Source organism: Aspergillus campestris (genome assembly GCF_002847485.1).
Source record: "Aspergillus campestris IBT 28561 chromosome Unknown P168scaffold_2, whole genome shotgun sequence".
Classification (NCBI taxonomy): domain Eukaryota; kingdom Fungi; phylum Ascomycota; class Eurotiomycetes; order Eurotiales; family Aspergillaceae; genus Aspergillus; species Aspergillus campestris.
In genome coordinates, this window is record NW_020194337.1 from 1,434,856 (window position 1) to 1,455,933 (window position 21,078).

The following is a 21,078-nucleotide window of genomic DNA, read 5'->3' on the forward strand; positions in this document are numbered from 1 at the left end:
TCTTACGGAGGAGAACACAGTATGGTATAACCCACAAGGTCAGCAGTCTCATGATCGATATGATTGGCATGATCGATATGATATGATACGATAAGTGTGATATGATAAATCAGGTGAGATGGTGTGGTAGAAGATGGAGGGAGAGTAGGTGTATTGCTACCTGGTACCTACCTACCTGTCTACCTACCTACCTGTCTACGTTATTTACATGAATGCTTGGTGTGTCGTTGGATGATGGAGGAATGGCTGATGGAGGAATGGACTGTCTAGGGGCGTTGTTTCTTGTCAGGTCTTTCTACTTACTACCCACCCTACTTGTATGTATGATTCTATCCTAGCTTACGATAGATAAACCCAAGATAACTGGTACAGTGATGACAGGTAAAGTGAATACCTTCATACCTGCCAATATCTTTAAACCATCTCTTCGGGAATATGAAAGAATCGAATGATATGATATAATAAGCACATAAGACTGTTGTAGTGTTACTATATACTGTAGGAATAAACTTATAATATGTTCATCTCTTCTATCATTATAATTTATGGAGTTACCACGTCTATTATTGATCTCTGTGGTATACATCTATAGGGTACGAGATATGTATATAGTATGCGGTGGCTAATATGCACGTAGTGCATTCTACGCAACGCAACGAAAAATATAGAAAAAAAGTAGCGGAATAAAAAGGATTCATCTGAAGTGCAAAAATGTAGTTCTCTTTTCCCTTTATTATATCTAATTCTACTCTCTTCTCCATTATTTTTTTTTTTAAACTACTTATTTTTTATTATATTCTCACTCTTCAGAGCAAACTATGACCTAGCCCTAAGATAGGAGATGCACTGCCATGGGTATGTATATATAGTTTCCAAAAGTATAGCTCAACCAGAGCAGCAGATAAACCAGTAAACTTCAAGATAAAAAAGGACACGCTCATATATTCCATTCCTAGATATTAACTACACACTAGAGTAAACCAGTAAGCTCTGAGAAAACGCCAACGACTGTCTCAAGCATTGCATGCACATTCTCCTGACCTTATCTCTGCGTCTGGTTTGTGCCTGGTCCACGCCCAGTGGAATGCCATCTAAGTGATAAGAAAACACCATACCTAGTTCTAGTTACAAATTTCGATGCTCAATCTACTGTGGTCTATGTACTTGGTAGCCATCAGTTGCCGTCTCCAGTATAACCAGTCGCAGGGTGATCTGTCTCTGGCTGTCAGGGAAGACTGTACTATCCTAATGGACTATTCTACACTGTGGATATTATATCCAACATCGCTGGATATTGAAGATCTGGTCTTTATACTCCATCATCACTGTAAACTAGCTATGATCTCGCTAGTATGGGTGTCTATACAGTATCTACCATATACAGCACATCAACAACCTACCCAATAACACAAGCAAAACATGTACACTGTACAATAGGTATAAACATAACATAAATACATACATAAAAAGGCATATACATACAAGAACCACACATATACAAACAGAAAAGATAAAAAGAATAACATAGCATGGGTATATAAAGTGTCAGATCTCATGACAACAAAGGAGAGTAGTTAGTTCGTTAAACCCGACCAACCAGACAACCAACAACAAACAACCAACCACTCCAATCCAAACACCACTTATGCGCCTGGCGATGACAAAGGAAAATTTCATCAAAATACAAAAGGAACAGGACATGAATCAGACATAAACAAACATGAGAAAGGAAAAGAAAAAAGGAAAAAAGAAAAGGAAAAAGAGGATCGACTGGTCGATCCTGATCCCGGAGACTAGCCTTTTCGTATATGTTGGTGGGATGTAGATAGATTGAACATCCCAGATTCAGACGTATTGAGAAGAAAGGATTACATCGTCCACGATCTCCACGGCATCTCATGCGAGTAGTGCGGCGTGTCGTCGTAGCTGAGGTGGTGGGTGGAGGGCCACGAAGGCGAAGGGTAAGAGCAAGGCATGGCGACGGGGTGGTGCATGATCGCGTCGTGGACGTTGAGCGGGACGGGAGGCAGCGCAGGCTCGGCGTCCCAGCGGGGTTGATGATGGTGGTGAGGGATGTGAGTAGCGTGCATGGGGATAGGCGAGGAGGACAGGGTAGACTCGATGATGGTGCCGTTGGCGCTGCTGGTGTCCGGGTAGTGGTCGATGACGGCGACGGGGGTAGCGGAGAGCGAGGAGCGCGGATGCGACGGGATCGACAGGGAGGTTCCGTCGGAGGACGGCGACGGGCAGCTCTCCGGGGTGGCGTAGAAGCGGTGCTCCTCGACGGACTCGTGGACGTGATGGCTGGGGTACATCGGGGGGTGGGGGTCGGCGTGCAGATGGTGCTCCTGGCTGGGCCACATCATGCTGTAGTCGGTTTGGAGGTCGGGGTGGATGGCGGGCCCGACGAGGGACCCGATGGACATGGAGTTCGTGACGGCGAGGTACCGCGAGGCGGTCTCCACTTGGGTGTTGGTTTCCTTGGTGGGCACGAAGGGGACGTCGACTACTGGCGCATGGGTGGGCTGTTCCCAGCTTGCGGTGTCCAGTTGCGTTTCCAGGTCACTGGGCTTCTGGTTAGTTGGGGGATGGATGTGTAAGGGTTTTGGGTGGGTGGACTCACTGTCTTTCCATGTGACGCGCGAGCAGGTCCGGACGGTGAAAGGCTTTGTTGCAGCCATCCTGCGTGCAGCCGAACAAGGCTTCGGGGTTGTGGTTCAACTCATGCCGTCTGTTGCGTGGGTTAGTTACACGAAGCCCAGTGGTGGCGCAAGGACTGCGAGTGGTTCGTACCTCCTGTGTTCGGCTCGGGTAAAGACCTTGGCACATCCGGGATATTGACACGCATGGACCCGTTTGCCCTTCTTTGCCTTGCTGATGCGATGGGTGGTGGGGGTGTAGGTGACGGGGAGAGGGACCTCCTTGGCATATGTGCTGGTGCGAGGCATTGTGTTGGTAGAGGGAAGGAGGGAAAGGAAGAAGGAATCAGAAGGATGATTATGAATCTGATGTCTGGATGGAGCTGGGAGAGTTGAAGGATATATAGTGATTATTGTGTGCAGACGATCCGCTCAACATATACTAGACTTGACTTGATGTTGGAAAAGGGGATGATCGTAAGTGGGGATGAGGATATTTAAAAAAAAAAAAGAATAAGGAAGAGAAGAAGGATGAAAAAAGCCTCGCTGCAAGTCAGACGGATAAGAAACGGTACAGGGAGAACGGGCCGGAATGGAGGCAGTAAAGGGCTTGAAGGGGAAGACGATGATGCGAGCAGAGCGAATTGATATAGAACGAGCGCGAGTCGAGATGGGCGTCGGATCGACTACAATATACACCAATGGAAACGAAATTAAATCTATATTAAAAAAACGATATATAAATAAATAGATAAAATAATAAAATCAAAAAATAAGAAAATAATAAATCACAATTATAAACCCATCCAAATGAATCAAATCCAACTAGCGACTAATCTGCAGGATGATCATCCAAGCAAATCAATCATGGCTATGTTGGTTAGTTGGTTCCTTAGGCTGCCCCAAAGCCATTGTTTTCCCCGCCGTCCATTCTTTCTGTCCCCCCCATTCCAATCGAGTTCTTCTAATTTTACCAGCACATGCAGGAATGCGTAAAAATAACCACGAGCTCGTGGTTTGTACTGCGGCTGAGGCGCACCGCCATGAGTTCTCGTCTCGAGTCTGGGGAGTGTGGATGGGTAGATTCGAAACTGTCCCAGAACTACAGATTCATGCAACGGTTGATTCATGGAATGGGGAGGCAATGAGAACGCCCCAACCAAGGAGAAGGATTTAAAGGGGATCATCATGCAGTGAAGTCCACGAGATAGGTCTTCCTGTCGACTTGAGATGAAGAAAACGTGGACCCATTTCGACAGGATTCTGGACTACGGTCTTGATCAGGATAGCAGCCCGTTCCCGTACTATAATATACTATAATCTGATCCAGTATCATCACGGAGAGCATGATTAGAGCATGATGATAATAGTCGAATAAGAAGAATGACAAACTTTACTGCTCCAACGGTGGACCCTCCGCTGTCGAACCCGCTCGGCGCTTTGTCGTGTATGCCTTGTCTTGCGTCCATACTGGATCGAGTAATCCGACCAACCAAATTATTTATTTTTTTCAAGCCCTCTATATCTCGGGATGATTAGAATGTTCTGACAAACGTCAGATTATCGACTGTATCGAATTGCTGACATGCGTCCTTCGGTTAAGGATCATTTACATTGGAGGTCGGCTCGTACCGTATGGGAGTATAGAGTATACGGAGATACACTCACTCCACTCCAGAACCAGGAGGGGAATTCAATAATCATATCCTCACGCTAATAATATAATCACATAATACAAATATAAAATAATAATCACAAATCACATCGTAAGATATCGTGTAGAAAAGAAAAATGATTTGATAGAATTAGATCCACCCAATTGTTGGTTTTTCTCGCCCTCTGATTGGCAGGGTTTTTCGCAACTGACCTGAAAGTCGGAGAAGTTCCTCAGGCTCCCCAGCGTCAAGCCTTGCCCAGCGGAGAGAGGACACTGGAGTTGATTCCGACCTGTGGAGACGCTAGTCCTTTTTTTTTTTTTCTTTTCGTTGCTCTCTTCGAGTGATATGCTCCGACCTGATATTCATTATTGACAGGAGAAATAGGTGTCTTCTCACTAACTATGTACAGTATCTAGTATCCACGGGGTTTGACTTCGGACCGAGATAGGGTTCGGGAGGGGCAGGTGGGTTCGAAGCCCTATCTGGATCTGGTGTCTTCCTAGGTAGGTAGTATTCTACGAGAACACCAACAAGTCGAAAGTACATCGCACATAATAGATACTCAAAAGAATGAGACGAAGCAACAGGGATCACGTCGTATGTAAAAATAGACATTAATTAACCTGCTTGACACCCTCAAACCCAGATAAATATAGACCAAATCAGACTTCAAACCATCCCAGACGAGAATACCGATGGTTAATTTAGCAATTTGTCATGGTTCCTTTTTACCCCAAATTTATTTATTCCCATCTGCAGAGCAAAGCCTCCCTCCAGCCTCTTCCCCTTGACTAGCGAGATACTTAGGTTGGGTTAGGTACATGGTTTAGTTAGTCGATGGACGGAGTACTAAGAACCACGAGCTAGTTACCAGTCACTCACGACCTTACCTTAGCTAGGAACGATGCCTACTACCGGCCTTCCTAGTCAGATATCATCAGTTGTTGATTGGCGCTTTCAAATTACTCCTAATCACCGTGTCTCCATTTATCTACCTATCATGGACTTGATTATTGATTTAAATTAATTGATCAATCAACTGATTGCAGAAATCATCGTTTACCACCACAGGCACCGATAGTCAAAAGTGGAAACCGCTGCAGTAATCTGGAGCCCAGCAGGGTTGATTGACCAGTGGGAGTCTCCCCCAGCAATGGACCACCCCCTCCACCCCCCAATCCCGCTTCGGAATACTGTCCGCGGTCCGGTTGGAGACTTGTGCGCTCCGTTGGGACAAGCACGGTTCGTAGGTCCCGAGGTGGAAAGCACTAGCCTTCGATTGGGGCTAGTTTGGGGAGGTGTGCTAGTGGCCTTGACGGTTAGCAGCACGGGGCATCATCCCCAATTCCTGGGTCGGTTCGGTTGACTGACGGACTGAGTGGCTTGGTTTTAGACTGAGGATGGACTGTGGTGGATTCCTAGGAGACATGTGTTTGATGAGGTGTTATTAATATAGTAAGTATTATGAGTGATGTAAGAGAAAGTACGGGGAGAGATAGGAGAAGGGGGGTTATGCAAGGTGACGAACAGGCAATCATATTGCAATGCGCGGATTGGATTGGAATCCGAATCGATTGATAAGCCATTCAACTGTCTCGTAGTATGACACGCAGGGGTATGGTTGCCCGTGAGCGAGACAAGGAGACTGCCTTACCTGCCTTACCTGCTGTCTCTACTCTCTACAGGTCTGCCCTGCCAAGGGGGTCGGGGCTAACCTCTTCGGGTCAACTGGTCAGAGCTTGACCGTTGTTTTCCACATTTCCTTTCTTTGTTTCTCCATTATCCCTAATTTATTTGACTGATTAGTTTATTTTTTCATGCCTTGTTTTCTCTCCGGATCATTGTTTAGCGATTGCTGTGTATTAAATGACGACATCATCTTATAGGTCAGATGTTTGCGTATACTCCAAAAAGGTACGTAGATTCCCCTGAATCTACTACTAATGCCATAAACGCTGTTGATCAGGATCCTGCCCATCGATCGCAATCCCCCTGTAGTCATGTGGCCGGGGTGACAATTAATCTTCTGCTAGGGACTGACTCCTGAGTCCACCCGTCCCGTTAGTACCCTCGAACGGGGCACCGCAACGTGATTGATGCAGCGTCCAGCCCTGTGGGGCACTTGTCAACCCCCTTCGGGTCTTGGACCACCGCTTTCTTCCCCACCGCCAACCCACATCACATGTGTCAATGGCGTGCCTGCGAGAGGGGGGGAAGCGAAATGGACACGCTGACAGAGAGCTGACAGAGAGAAAGATAGATTGAGGGGAAATTGTGTCTTAGAGCTCGTCCCGAAAGAGGATGCGAAAAAGTAGACGACCGGTCTCTCACCGACTGATGCTTTTAGTGTCCAGTCGATCGATGCTGCTCACAGATTGAGAAATGACCTTCGCGACGGATGGAACTAGAGGCCTGTCTAGTGTGGTCTGGGGAATCGATGGCTCCCTCTCCACGACTGGTGCATCTCCAACGCCACGGCTCCCCCCAAAGTCGATCCATACCATGTTCCGTGTCCATCTGTTTGGACCTGGGCTGTGCTGGAAGGGGCAGACGTTGGCGAAAGGACAGGGGACAGGGGACCACCGGGGGGGCAGGAAGAAAGTACTTCTGCGGCCAGACGGTCAGCGTTTCTCCTCTGACGATAACAATGATGATCACAATGGATGCCATCCTCATCAAGTCCCTAAACAAATAATCTACAACGTATATGCATTCTGTCGAATTCTGTCGAGCGCATCGGCGGTTGGCTTCCACGATCATTCTGTAGACCTTCTACGCTTGAGATCAATGGTTTTTTTCAGAGGGTTAGATCCTGGAGAGACTTCGCCGGGAGTGGAGAGACAGCGACACTTTGCAGATGGTTGGGTGCTGCTCTCTGCTCAGTGGGAACCATCATCCATGGTGTAGCACCGTTTGCTTTAGTGCGTCTAGAGCGGGGCGGCCCAGGGATCTGGAGGGCGGTGCTGGCACGTATAATGGGGTCAAGCTGACGAGAGCTAGCGACGTCAGAGACAACCAACACCGTAAAGATAACCCGTCAGGTGTGGATGTACTCTATACTGTGTACTAAGTCAATAGTTCAAGTCAAGACCTTGGAAGGGAGATTGCACTTGATATCGATTGGGCAATTGTCGGCTTCTCCCGTCGCGAGCTGTTGAAGTGTCAGGCCGATTCAAGTCAGTCCATCGCCGCCACAATCATCATAATCACTAGTATCATCTTTGTCGATGTCGACATCACACCCGACTTTACCAGGTTGCGATCCTTCCATTGACAAAAACCGTCTAGGCAACCAAGGAGACGATCCCTTCACAAAAGCACCCCATGAATGGACACCACCACAATAACCTGGGATATTATTGACTGAGGAGCACTAGGATATAATGATAATAGTGGTGGTGATGACGTCTGCGGGAGTACCCCGGTTAGCACGAGGCCGTTTGGGATCACCCAGGTATCATACCATATAGTTGACAAGCGGTAGAGATACCCTTGTTCTGTTTCAGCAAAAGCTAGCACGCATTTCCCGATTCAAACGATGGGTCGAACGACAGCTACCCATATCGGCGGTATACTAGTTGTATCTTGGCATCTGGCGTTTGTCTGCCACGGACCTTTCCATCTTTAGCAGTTATATGGAACGCTTGAGTCTCCCGGGAGACGGAGGTGACGGGTCCGATGGATAGATAGTACATACACCGCATGGACAGCCGTATTGTCCAGAACTATACGCTGTTGTTAGCCCGGGTCTTCAGGCCTGGAGAATCTCGTCTCAGGGAGAAATGGATCGACAAATCGCCAATGGTCTGTATTTCCCGTGCCAGTGGCCCAGACGAGCCCACTGTGATTAACATGACGGCTGATGGTGGTGCCGATGATGAAAATCAGCATGGTAGCGAATCCTTCGGTGGAGAGAGTGGTCAACCTGTCAATTGAATTGGACTCCGTTCACTCAAGGTGATTGTATGGCCCTGGGTCATGTGCTGGGGTAGTTAACCGCACTAGCCCGATATGGCACGATCCACCCCCGTCACTTGGTCTGTCTCCCCTTTTTCCACTTCCTCTGAAACCTTCACCCATTCCCAATTCTCCCATCTTCATCAAATCCCTGGTTTCACTCTAGATTATCCCCCCCAAAAACCTATTGTTCTCGTATATTGGGTCACCCCGGAAATGAACGGCACCAGCCCGCTAACTATCTGCCGTCTACTCACACTCTTCCCCAGTCACAGTCTATCACCAATGTGTATTAGGCGAACCCACGAGGGAAAGGATGTAGGGTTTGTGTGCTATTGAGATTAGTCTCGAGTGAATGCCAGGACAACCGCATCGAAGCGTTTACCATCTGATTCGGTCTATGGATTCGGGCTTTGAACTGACAGATGATAACGTGATATGAAGTCGGGTCTACGAAAGGGTATTGATTATGCTGATCAGTAGTGCCAAGCCTCCATTTTCAGAAATGAAAAGAATAATGGGAAAAAGCAGAAGTTGCCACCACCAACATCATCAAGACAAGCGTGTATTCGCCCTGGAGGGCTTTTTGCTGACCAAGGATTATGGATGAAGTCATCCCAAGTAATCACACCCCCCGGCCGCGGACGGTTTAAAATAAGGAACCGTATCTCTGCAAACCTGAAACACAACATGGAAATCAGCAGCAACAGATCGTCGGCTTGTTTCGGGCTGCGCCTCCGTGGATCATGCACGTTCTTCCAGCACCCCTGGAGGCGGTAGAGCCTATGAGAGGCGACGGGACATGGCCAAATCTGCCTTGCTTGGTCGCGGGCAGCTAGCCCGTCACCCTGCAAGCTGCAGGAGGCTGTACCGCCGTAGTGCACGTCTAGGCTCTCTGCACACCGCACAGAACACCCGATCGGTGTAGGTCCAGAATTCGATCGTCACTGTCAATGTTGTCATTATGAAATCGCTATTCCACCAGGTTGGGCCTCTATTTTTTCCCCTTGCTGTTCGTCTACTCGGAAGCTGTGGCCGGGGCTAGTACTGTCTACCGTCTAGATAGCGATGTTAACCGCCTGCGGACAACTTTCCGCCCAAGACCCATTTTTCTCGATTCAGGGTGTGATCGACGCGGAGGGAGAATTTCCTGGCAGCAATTCTCTGACAGTAATTAATTTGCCCTTCTTCAATGTGAACCGGGGCGTCCATAATTCGCGGGCGAGAGGATGTCCTCGTGTCTACCTGCACGTTTACGCTGCCTAAGAATGTCGTAAAGCACCGATCGCGACGGGAAGGTTTGCCGTCTCCCGCATCAACTGCATGTGGACTGGCCCGCTTAAGTTGATAAGCAGTGCCCATCTTCAGATCAGGCCGTCCCGAGCAGCTTGACATGGCACTAGTCTAACCAATCTCGTCGACTGGTTGGCCTGGCGGGATTGGCCGACAGCGCGGTGGAGTCCGACTAAAATCCCTAAGAGCACCAACTGCGCGGTCTTAGCTAGACTCCGGAACCTATTCTGGGGCCCTCTCTTTCTCCAGCACAACCGGGTGCCCCATCCCGGAGTCGACAGGTTCCTCCAGTGTGACTGGCCAAGTCTTCCGTTCAGGCCTGCTGTAGCTCCCAGCACCCAGCTTAGCTTGTCTGTCATATCCACCCTGAACGACGGTTCGCCTCTTCCACCCGACTGCACCCAGTCGCGATTAACATGTGCCTCTCCAGTGCAATTCAGGGGCTGATTTCGACCCTATATTCATGATTGCAGGTCGGTTGTTTTCGTCGGCCATTTCCCCCCTGACTAGGACCGAACTAGCAAGGGAGACGCCCTGCGAATGAGAGGTGAAGTTTACTTTCCAGCAATCGCTATGATCGCCTAGCGCCCGACGATGTTGACGGTAGACTCAGTCCACTGGACTGGTAGGAACTCCACGAGCTGGACGCTCGGCATGATTCTGCTTTTTTATTTTCTCTCATTATCATCCTAGGTATACCTCCGTCGGAGTATTATTCGTAGTATTATCCTCTTAATTTTAATGTTCAGTGAACATTTGACCTGAATATACCTCCATTTACTCCGTTCGGAGTAGTCTATGGTACCTAGGAAATGCAGGATTCTATTCCCAGTCACACTGTTCGTGAATCCCTTTGCAGAGATACATTCCAGGCGTAAAGCCACATCATTCGATCGGATGTGGGGTAAAAAGTACGGAGTACTATTCCTCTTGTTCACTCCACTGTTCAACACCACACCCATATCAATTCTGAATCGATATCAACTGCAACCTGCCTACCCTGTCCCTCTATGTCTTACATGATGTATATAATACAGACATTAAACAGCACATATGGCATGACACAGACAAACAGGCCATATTGATGTTACATACATGCAGGCCACAAACCTAGTATAGTCACATCCAACTGTGGCTGAGGTGATTGAAGAAACCATTCATTCATTCGTGATAATAGTTGTAATGGTAGCAGTAGTCCAAGATACTACAGTATCTACTTCATCCTGCAGACCGATACGATACTCCAGAAGCGTCAAGGACGAAGATTACATCCCGATTGCGGATCAGGAAGTCGATCTCCACGATCATCGTCTTGCTCCTCTTCCTTTTTCTCCTATACTGTGACCAATTAAGCCGCACTACAGTCGATAGTAGTTCGTTCATTAATCCCGCCAGCAGCTCGCCTAGTGGAGCCTATCACAAGGGGAAAAATTGATTCATGCAGAGCTGGCCCTAGTTTGGACGGGCGCAGACTTGCCGGTCGTCCTGCAGGATGGGGAGGGTCTTTGGTTTAGGGCACGCGACTGGACGATTGGACCGGACGGTGAACACAACCTGCATGATGGGAAGCGGTCGGAGGATAGTAGACATCCTGGCTGTCTTTTTTCCCAAGTGAGGGTGCAATTGGCGGTCCGATGTGCAGATGGAACCCTTCGCCGGGCGTTCTTCCCATGTCTCTCTACCACTATCAATATCACTACCACTATAACCACTACTACTGCATACTAACATCTACCCAGTTAGTAGGTAGTAATAATAGTATACTATAGTATAGTATCATAGTAGTGTAGTATAAAAACCCCTGCCTAGCGTCTTCGAAATGAAACATCGATCCCCTGCGCCCCCAAAAATCAGGGGCAAGCAAACCCGCCGACTGTCTTGTTTCATCTTCGCAAAAGCACGAACAAAAAAGTAACGATAATAAGATTAATATTAATATACACGTGGCTCTGAAGAGACGATCCTTGCCGCTTGACCAGGGAAGAACCGTACCATCTAGGATGGCGCGGGCCGGTGTGTGTCCCAGCAACCGCAGCAGTAGCAGTAGCAGATTGTAGCGTGGTGTAGTAGTGCAGTGTAGTCCAGCTCTCAGACCACTACCCGGTAGGTGAGGGAAGCTCAGTACCCGTTCATGCGTCTGTCTGTTGTGGGTTGGCAATTCGAGGATCATAATACGAATTGCTATGCACTGAACTGGACTACTGGCTTTGCACTCTGGGGATCGGCCAATGGGGAGGGTGGTAGAGGGTGACTTTTCTTGTCTGGCTGCTGCACGGGTCCGATTTGGGTGCTGCCGTTATCCTTGCTTTGCTTTACTGTTTACTGCTGCGGTGTTTCTTGAGAGTTAAGTTGGTGGGTCATACAGACTGTCTGGAGAAGGTCATACTGTAGGACCCGAGGATAAGAAAATAGTACATACTGACTGAGAATACATGTCTTACTCCAGCCGTCATCCATACTGACCAGCTCTCCTAAACATTAATCCCTGTACTCTCTGTCTTTCTCGCGATTATGTCAGGTTAGTCTGGCGTTGTCAGGCCCGCAATTCGCATGCAGGGCATCATACCAGGATGACCCCTCACCCGGTGTGGCGGAGCTTTTGGGCGCTTAAGGAGTAAAATTATAATATTACATCCTGACCAATAACATAATAATACAATATGTCATGATTAAATATATGCAACTAAGATATAGTGGGAAAATATATATATTATAATAAAATGAAAAAAAAGGGGACCTATACTCAGTCCACGTGTGACTACGAGTATCCACTGACCATGCTAGTTCTATCAAATTCATCCTACTAGAGCCTGGACCTTGATCGGAGTTTAACACACAGCGACATACCTGCATGAGTACCTCCAGAATGTCGATCGATAGCTGGGGTTGCAGTAGTAGTAATAGTGTAGTCGTAGTAATAGTGTAGTCGCAGTAGTATCTGTAGAGTAATGGTAGCAGTAGAGGCGTAGTAGCAATATAATAGTGACCAAAAGCTCGGCATCTGGAGACAATTCGTCTCCGACATACGCACAGACATGAGGCGTTCTTCATCAACGTCTCCGAGCAGTTCACTCTTTTCTCCCCCACCTCCTGATCCATCCTCCTCCACCGCGTGCTAATTCATCCGTTGGGATTCGGAGAGAGGCGGGAGGATGGGAACCGGACCACCAGGATTGCAACGGCCAGTATCGCCGCGTTGGCTTTGATGTACTTACGACTACTAGCTCTGGTCTGTATTCCTGCTGCAGGCTCTGATCACTCACGATCTGCACATCCTGCTCCAGACCTGTGCTTCAATCCTTTACTGACTTGATTAGTTGTTCCTGTCACGGAGGTAAGTGCTGTGATTGGCTTGTGTTGGTCGATTGGACGATGGAATTGAAAGAATCGAGCTATGGTTAGCTCCGATTTGCGACGCATGACCAGGAGTTGGGGGATTTGAACCGGGCCGGTGGATCTGAATCCCTTGTCCCCTTGCCGGGCGAGATATGGCATTCTTGATGCGTAGAAGCAGACTAAAGACGCCTTTAGGGGGTGGCAAGTTTGTCTCGTAATTGGCAGGGGGGACGCAGTCGTCTAGGTAGACTTGTCGGGCGTGTCCTGTTGATTCAGGATTCTGGGAGGAGTGGGCATCTTCCTTGAGTGTGAATCCCGAGTGGGTCGCCTGGATTGGATGAGTCGGAGCTAGGTGGCTGGCTGGGGGATGGATTGGTAGGTGGAGTATCGCTGGTAGTATACAGAGGGTGTAGTAGTGAATACGCTCTGATTGTAGAATATGCCAATTGATGCACCGTCACCATAGACTATGAAGTAACTGTGGGTGGCTATGGAAGGACCATAGATCATTCGTACAAAGTAGAACCGTTGGTAAAGATGGGGCACTGTTGATAATGCTCGCGCTGCATCTAGTAATCTCTAAGAAGCTCAAAAGTGCCTTGATATATTTTGTACCCGAGTGGCAATTCTTTGCAACAGATAATAAACCAAGCGACATTCCTCTTCTCCTGCAACCAGGGAAAGTACTTCCCTCCTGAGTGAAGTTGGGAGATATGTTTTATCCTTTTCGACTAACCTCTACTATCGTACCTCTCTAGATAGATTCGTCTGCGACGTGATCTCCCCCCTGAGATATGTACCAAATGAAGCCTTCCATTGCGTATAGCTTCGCGGATCAAGTGAGCCGTTATGTCAATATAGTTGCATGGCTGTGGAACTGATGGTTGTTCGTGAGATCCAACGCTGGTTCAGAATCGGTGCAGATGATCATCTGTCTCACGTTCTCGAAGCCGATGCTTTCCAACGAGTACGCGATCCAGACGGCTTCTCTACCGCTTGTTGAGATGGCATAAGACTCCGCCTTACCAGGTTGACAAATATACCACCATTTGGCGCTTTGACGTCCACGATATTGGCCTATTCGAGATGATCATACAGACACAACCAGTGGTTAACCAAAGCGACCATGATCCCGGAGCCACTCGATAACCCACTGCTTTTCTGGAATATAGAAGTCAACGCGACCATTGCCACTCCTTGACCATTCGCCATGGAGAGATATGCCGATGCCGACCACATTGTAAAATGCTCCTTGAAACTTGTCCTAGTATTGTGCAATCAAAATTTACTTTTCCTTCAACAACATGTCTCGGAAAAGTCTTTGAAGAATTCTCGAGAACCTTTCGGCATGATGGACGTAGCTGGTTGAATTTCTCAGGTAAAAGTTCGGCTTGTCAAGCCATCTAAGACAGAGTCAGATTTAGCAGGTGATAATCGACGATGCAGCTCGTCTTCTATTCCACAACCTGACACTGAATGGACAAACCGGTCGGATTGGATTACTGTATAAGAACTGACATTTCATGCAGGCGTGGTGACAAGACAGAAACATCATGTGTTGATATTTGGACCTCAGGTGTGTGGTGAATCTAGCCTTTCCTGTACAGTTCCGCATGGCCGCATCTTCCTATAGCGAATAGTATATTTCCCTTGACTCAAAGCTTGTCCAACGTACTGGCAACTTTTGATGTCAGGTGCCATCATCTAGGAATGGAGCAATGGTCAGCATACTCCGCGAGGAAATCAAAGAAGTCATTCTCATCGTTGGGAACTTGACAGCCACTGCACCACAATATGGGATCAGTATTTGGTGGGGCTTGATATGACTGATATCTCAACAGAAAATGCTACCGAAAAGGTAGGATGGCAGGAGTTGATAAAATCCAGGATAGAATGACAGCATGACTGACTTCGAGGAAGAGGTAGAGGCAGTTGTCACTGTACCGTTGGCAAGTGATAGAATACATCTGACCCCTGGGTCTGGAAAAAAGGGCCAATATATGATCTACTGGTACTTAGGCATTGACTAGCATCTTGATGAAGCCATCGTAGTGGATCGTGATGTTCTGGAACCCCCGTATAGTCAAGATGCGAATGATCAATACCCATGTCAACTTACCCTTAGAGACTACTAATTAGGTGCCTGCGAGGCAAACCATATACGATCTACATCACAATGCAAGGAAAAGCATATCCGATTGCTGAGGCAGCCAAGTATCTAGATCGGTTAATGTGGGAATGATGGGACAAAGGACAGGCAGGACCCTCATGCTTCTTCTGGAACTTGCTTCAATGTCCAACACCTAAGCTGCTTGTTCTAGGGGCACAGGAGAGTATAAGAAGCGACAGGATCATATATGTGAAAGAAAGGCAGTCACTGCAATCAGTCAAAGTCCTCTTCCCACTCTTGAATATCTTGTATTTCATCATCTGCAACCATCATCAAGCTTTTTCATAACTCCCAATATTATCATGGTTGATTGTTTAGAACACGCTTCTATCCCCTATTGTAAATTTCTACAAGATATATAAATCGTTCTCCTGCTCCAGGTGTTTGCAGCGCAGAAGACCATTTCGCTCTCACTTTCACAGGCGACGGCAATTCATATGGAAACTCCAATCCTATTCATTCCTTCAAATTCCAATTCTATACATTTCTAAGCTAATCAGTCCAGAGTCTATTTTTAAACAGGGCTGGCTCAGGGCTGGCTGGAATCTCGGATACCGAGCTTTCAAGCTTGTTGCTGATCCCTTGCATCTGACTGCTCATCTTGAACACAACAATCGAGTGCCGATAGGTTCATCAATAGCACATATCTACTGTGTCTCACTCTTAGTCTTTCACTATCCACAAAAATTCAAACTCACTCATTCAATGCTGTGTGGCGTCAGCACTGATATCATGGAAGCTTGCCTAGTTTCGTTTCCGGATACTTGGATCATAGATCTTCCTGCAATGCACCAAAGGCTACAATCTTGCAGGAGATCTGCATCAGGTACACGTCTGACTGGTCATCTCGATTTAAGGGGTCAGTCCATAGCAAGGAGTATATGGGCTATTACGCATCGCAGCGTCTCATATCGCATCCGATATCGTGGTACCCCTGAGGCTCATGCTTGCCCCTACCCAGTCCTTGTATAACATGATCGTTTTCCATTTTCAGAACCATTCACCTTCCCCCCCCCACAATCTATATGGTTTTATTTTGCTAATAAATGTATTCTTGATTTACCACTGCTATTTTTATATTGTTTGGTGGAGGCCGACCTTCTCATTCACCAGCATGTCCACATCAATACCACTACACCAAATAGGGGTGACAAACGACGGAGACATGCAGACCCGTCCTTCAAGCTCAAGCTCAAGCTCACCATCTGGCAATGAAGCCAAATCTCCAGAAGTGAGCACCGAGCCCGTGCAGAAGAACAGATGGCACCAGAGACTCAACCCATGGCGATCACAGGCGTCGCCTCCAGTGCCAACAGCGCGATCCGTGTCGCGCGAACACGGCGCCTCCTTCCTCAGCATCGCCTTCTTCCACTGGATGTCTCCCTTGATGAAAGTCGGTTATTCACGACCCCTCCAGCTGGAGGATATATGGACCGTCAATCCCGACCGCGCCGTCGACGTCCTGTCTGGTCGACTGGAGGCGTCGCTGGACAAGCGCACCCACAGCGGGATGGCCCGGCCGCTCGCGTGGGCGTTGTACGACACGTTCCGAGCCGAGTTCGTGCTGGGAGGTATGTGTCAGCTGGTCAGCGCGCTGCTGCTGGTCTTCACGCCGTATCTGACGAGGTTTTTGATCGCGTTCGCGACGGAGGCGTATAGTGCGCGGGCAGGCTTCGGGCCGTCGCCGCCCCGTGTGGGTGATGGGATCGGCCTCGTCGTGGGCATCACCTGCATGCAGGCTCTGCAGAGCTTGTGCAACAACCAATTTCTGTATCGGGGTCAAATGGTTGGGGGACAGATTCGCGCGGTTCTTGTCTCTCGGATATTTCAGAAGGCGCTGAAGCTGTCTGGGCGGGCGAAAGCCGGGGGCCAGGCGACACCTGAAGAAGTCGAGGCATTGGAGGCTGCGAAGGGGGCTTGCCGGAGCTCAGATGAGACAGGGAAGGGGAGGCAGAGGCCTAATACTGCGTCGACTGCTACCGGTGGAGTTGCTGGGGACGGCCACGGATGGAATAATGGCCGTATCACGGCGCTCATGAGCATCGACGTGGACCGCATCAACCTGGCCATGGGGATGTTTCACGTTGTTTGGACGGCGCCAATCACGATTTTGGTGACGTTGGTTCTGCTCTTGGTAAACATCGGTTACAGTTGTCTGTCAGGGTACGCCTTTTTGATCGTTGGGATGTCGCTGCTGAGTTTCGCCGTGCGATCCCTTATCCAGAGACGAAAGAAGATCAATAATATAACCGACCAGCGAGTGTCACTCACTCAGGAAATTCTGCATGCGGTACGGTTTGTGAAATATTTTGGATGGGAAAGCAGCTTCCTGGACCGTCTGGAAGAGATACGCGGCCGGGAGATTCGATCCGTCCAGGCATTGCTGGCCATTCGAAATGCCATCTTGTGTGTCTCTATGTCTATCCCCATTTTTGGCTCAATGCTGGCTTTTATCACCTATGCACTGACAAACCATGACTTGGATCCCGCGCTGGTCTTCTCATCACTGGCCCTCTTCAACTCCATGCGGATGCCGTTGAATCTCCTACCCATCGTCATGGGTCAAGTGACTGATGCGTGGACTGCTCTTAATCGAATCCAGGATTTTTTGCTGGCAGAAGAGCAGAGAGAAGATATCGGGCGGGATGAAGCAATGGAGAGCGCCATCGAGATGGATCATGCTTCATTCACCTGGGAGCGCCTCCCGACGGACGCGAAGACAGAGCAGTCAACCCCCGACGACGATGACACGATCGTAAACGCCCCCACAGAGCCGTTCAAGCTCCAAGATATGACTTTCACAGTCGGTCGAAATGAGCTGCTGGCCGTCATTGGAACAGTGGGCTGTGGCAAAAGCTCTCTGCTTTCAGCTTTGGCAGGCGAGATGCGTGTCACTGACGGCACTGTACGACTGAGCACCACGCGCGCATTCTGTCCACAGTACGCGTGGATCCAAAACACATCCGTGCGGAATAACATCCTATTTGGTAAGGAGTATAACGAGTCCTGGTATGAACAGGTGGTCGATGCATGTGCCCTGACCCCGGACCTCGAGATGCTTCCTGATGGGGACCAGACTGAGATTGGGGAACGCGGTATCAACGTGTCTGGTGGACAGAAGCAGCGGTTAAATATCTCCCGGGCAATCTACTTCGACGCGGATCTTGTACTTATGGATGACCCGCTATCAGCAGTCGATGCACACGTCGGACGCCATATCATGGACAAGGCCATTTGTGGCTTGCTCAAGGATCGGTGCCGAGTTTTGGCGACGCACCAGCTTCACGTGCTCAACCGTTGTGATCGGATTATAATCATGGACGAGGGGCGTATCAGTGCTATCGACACTTTTGACAATCTGATGCAGAACAGCGAGCTCTTCAGGCGGTTGATGTCTACATCTGGACAAGAGACTGCGCACGAGGAAGGGGACGAAGCGACTGACGAAGCAATTGAAGAGTCGGAGGACACACAGCCAAGTACCAAGACGAGTGCACCCTCAAAACCAGCTGCCGCTTTGATGCAAGAAGAGGAAAAGGGCTCATCCTCGGTCGGTTGGGGTATCTGGAAGGCTTACATCCTAGCATCTGGCGGCTATTCCAGCGCTCTTGTGATGCTCATCCTGCTCGGTCTTTCAAACGTTGCCAGTATCTGGACCAGTCTATGGCTTTCCTACTGGACTGCAAACAAGTACCCGACTTTGTCAACCGGTCAGTATATTGGAGTCTATGCTGGACTGGGTGGAGGTGTTACCCTCCTGGTGTTCGTCTTTTCCACATACATGACCACTTGTAACACGAACGCTAGCAAGGCCATGCTTCAGCGCGCCATGTCCCGTGTGCTTCGTGCTCCCATGAGTTTCTTTGATACTACGCCACTCGGACGAATCACCAACCGCTTCTCGAAGGACATCCAGGTGATGGACAACGAGCTTTCGGATGCGATGCGACTGTTTGCTCTGACGATCACAATGATTATAGCCGTCATGGTTTTGACCGTTTCGTTCTTCTACTACGTATGCTGTGACCCCTTCAAGTATGCAACGAGACACGGACTAACGAGATCTAGTTCATCATCGCACTGGTCCCGCTGGTGATCATAATCGTGCTAGCCGCGAACTACTACCGAGCGTCCGCCCGCGAGATGAAGCGCCACGAGTCAGTCTTGCGGTCGACGGTGTACGCCAAATTTGGCGAGGCCATCACAGGCGCTGTCTGCATCCGAGCATATGGCGTGGAGAAGGGCTTCCAACGCACAATTCAAGATTCCATAGATGTGATGAACGGAGCCTACTTTCTCACCTTTTCGAACCAGCGGTGGCTCAGCGTGCGACTTGATGCTGTTTCTACTGCGCTGATCTTCGTGGTCGGTATTCTGGTAGTCACCTCGCGGTTCAATGTCACCCCCAGTACCTCTGGGCTGGTTCTGTCTTATATCCTGGCCATCGCGCAGATGCTGCAATTCACAGTGCGCCAGCTGGCTGAGATCGAGAACAACATGAACGCCACAGAACGAGTTCACTATTATGGCACTGAGTTGGATGAAGAGGCGCCGCTGCATCAACAGGTCGAGGCGTCCGCCAGCTGGCCCGAGCATGGTCATATCGAGTTCAACAACGCGCAGATGCGGTATAGGGCTGGCCTACCGCTTGTTCTAAAGGGCCTCAGCATGAACATCCAAGGAGGCGAGCGAATTGGTATTATCGGCCGCACAGGGGCAGGTAAATCGAGTATCATGTCTGCACTCTTCCGTCTTACCGAGCTGTCCGAAGGCACTATCAAAATCGACGATATCAACATCTCAACCATCGGCCTTCAGGCCCTCCGATCTCGCTTGACCATTATCCCGCAAGACCCGGCCTTATTCAAGGGGACCGTTCGATCCAACCTGGACCCATTCAACGAGCACAACGACCTAGAATTATGGTCCGCTCTCCGCAAGGCATACCTAACCGGCCACGGCGAAGACCCCGAAGACGAAAAGCCCCCCAACAGCTCAGCCAGCGGGGCCACCACTGCCACCACCTGCGCCTCCGGTACAAGCAGCAACGGAAGAACACCCCCGACAGCAAACAGACTCATGCTGGAGTCCCCCGTCGAGGAAGAGGGCCTGAACTTCTCCCTCGGCCAGCGGCAACTGATGGCTCTTGCACGAGCGCTTGTGCGCGACACGCGCATTATCGTCTGTGACGAGGCTACCTCCTCTGTGGACTTCGAGACAGATCGGAAGATCCAGCGGACGATGGCGCAGGGCTTTGCGGGGAGGACCTTACTATGTATTGCGCATCGCTTGCGCACGATCATGCACTACGACCGCATCTGCGTTATGGATCAGGGTCGGATCGCGGAGATGGATGCGCCGGTTGTGCTGTGGGATCGACCGGATGGGATCTTCCGAGCGATGTGTGACCGGAGTGGTATTACTCGTGAGGATATTCTCTGTTGTGACTGAGGAGGTCGTGGAGAAGGGGGGGGGGGGGGTTGCTGCGAGTTTTGGCGATTCTATTTGATTTCATTGTCTTATCATTCGGGATATCCTAGAAGGGGTTTTGGTTATATATTTATATCTCCTATATTTTTACTTACTGTATCTCATGTACCCTTGTTCGAATGTTTCGAAGCCCCTAATAATTCAAAATCGGGACTAATCGAGGAGACATTCCATCGCAGCAGTAAGACAATCAAGGAAGTACGTAGGGTGCGTCTGGGATTTTCGTGGACAACACGATGCAACCCTATAAAAATATCAAAGTTCGTGATGACAGGGGGAGCCAAAAAAACGCGTCTGAAAGTAGTCCCTGCTTATACTGCTGAAATATTCACCAGGTGAATCATCTCTCGCATACTGCGGAGACAATTAAGACAACAGTAGGTAGTATCTAAAAGCACGCAAGATGCAACGCTGTAATACTCTGAAGCAATTTTTGATCGTCTGATCTTTGTGTCCTGGGTAACAAATCCCTTCAGTTCTGCGCTCCCTACCAGCTCCCTAGGGCTGGATGGAACAAAAAGAGTCACTTTCAGAT

At 49.1% G+C, this 21,078-nt stretch overlaps 3 protein-coding genes across 3 annotated transcripts; 2 read left to right on the forward strand and 1 right to left on the reverse strand.

The window, feature by feature from the left end:
* Positions 1-1,470: 1,470 nt before the first annotated feature.
* Positions 1,471-2,948, reverse strand: P168DRAFT_324809 (uncharacterized protein; the record flags this gene model as incomplete). Its single annotated transcript, XM_024840901.1, has 3 exons — positions 1,471-2,565; positions 2,624-2,731; positions 2,794-2,948. The coding sequence occupies 3 exons, from the start codon at positions 2,946-2,948 to the stop codon at positions 1,869-1,871; spliced, it is 960 nt and encodes a 319-aa protein (XP_024695984.1). The 3' UTR covers positions 1,471-1,868.
* Positions 2,949-6,489: 3,541 nt separating this feature from the next.
* P168DRAFT_95319 (uncharacterized protein) lies at positions 6,490-7,536 on the forward strand. Its single transcript, XM_024842236.1, has one exon. It carries the CDS (start codon positions 6,680-6,682, stop codon positions 7,202-7,204), a length of 525 nt encoding a protein of 174 aa, XP_024695985.1. The 5' UTR covers positions 6,490-6,679; the 3' UTR covers positions 7,205-7,536.
* Positions 7,537-16,218: 8,682 nt separating this feature from the next.
* Positions 16,219-20,504, forward strand: P168DRAFT_264386 (P-loop containing nucleoside triphosphate hydrolase protein; the record flags this gene model as incomplete). The annotated part of the gene is made up of 2 exons (XM_024834856.1): positions 16,219-19,068; positions 19,122-20,504. The coding sequence occupies 2 exons, from the start codon at positions 16,219-16,221 to the stop codon at positions 20,502-20,504; spliced, it is 4,233 nt and encodes a 1,410-aa protein (XP_024695986.1).
* Between the last annotated feature and the right edge of the window lie 574 nt (positions 20,505-21,078).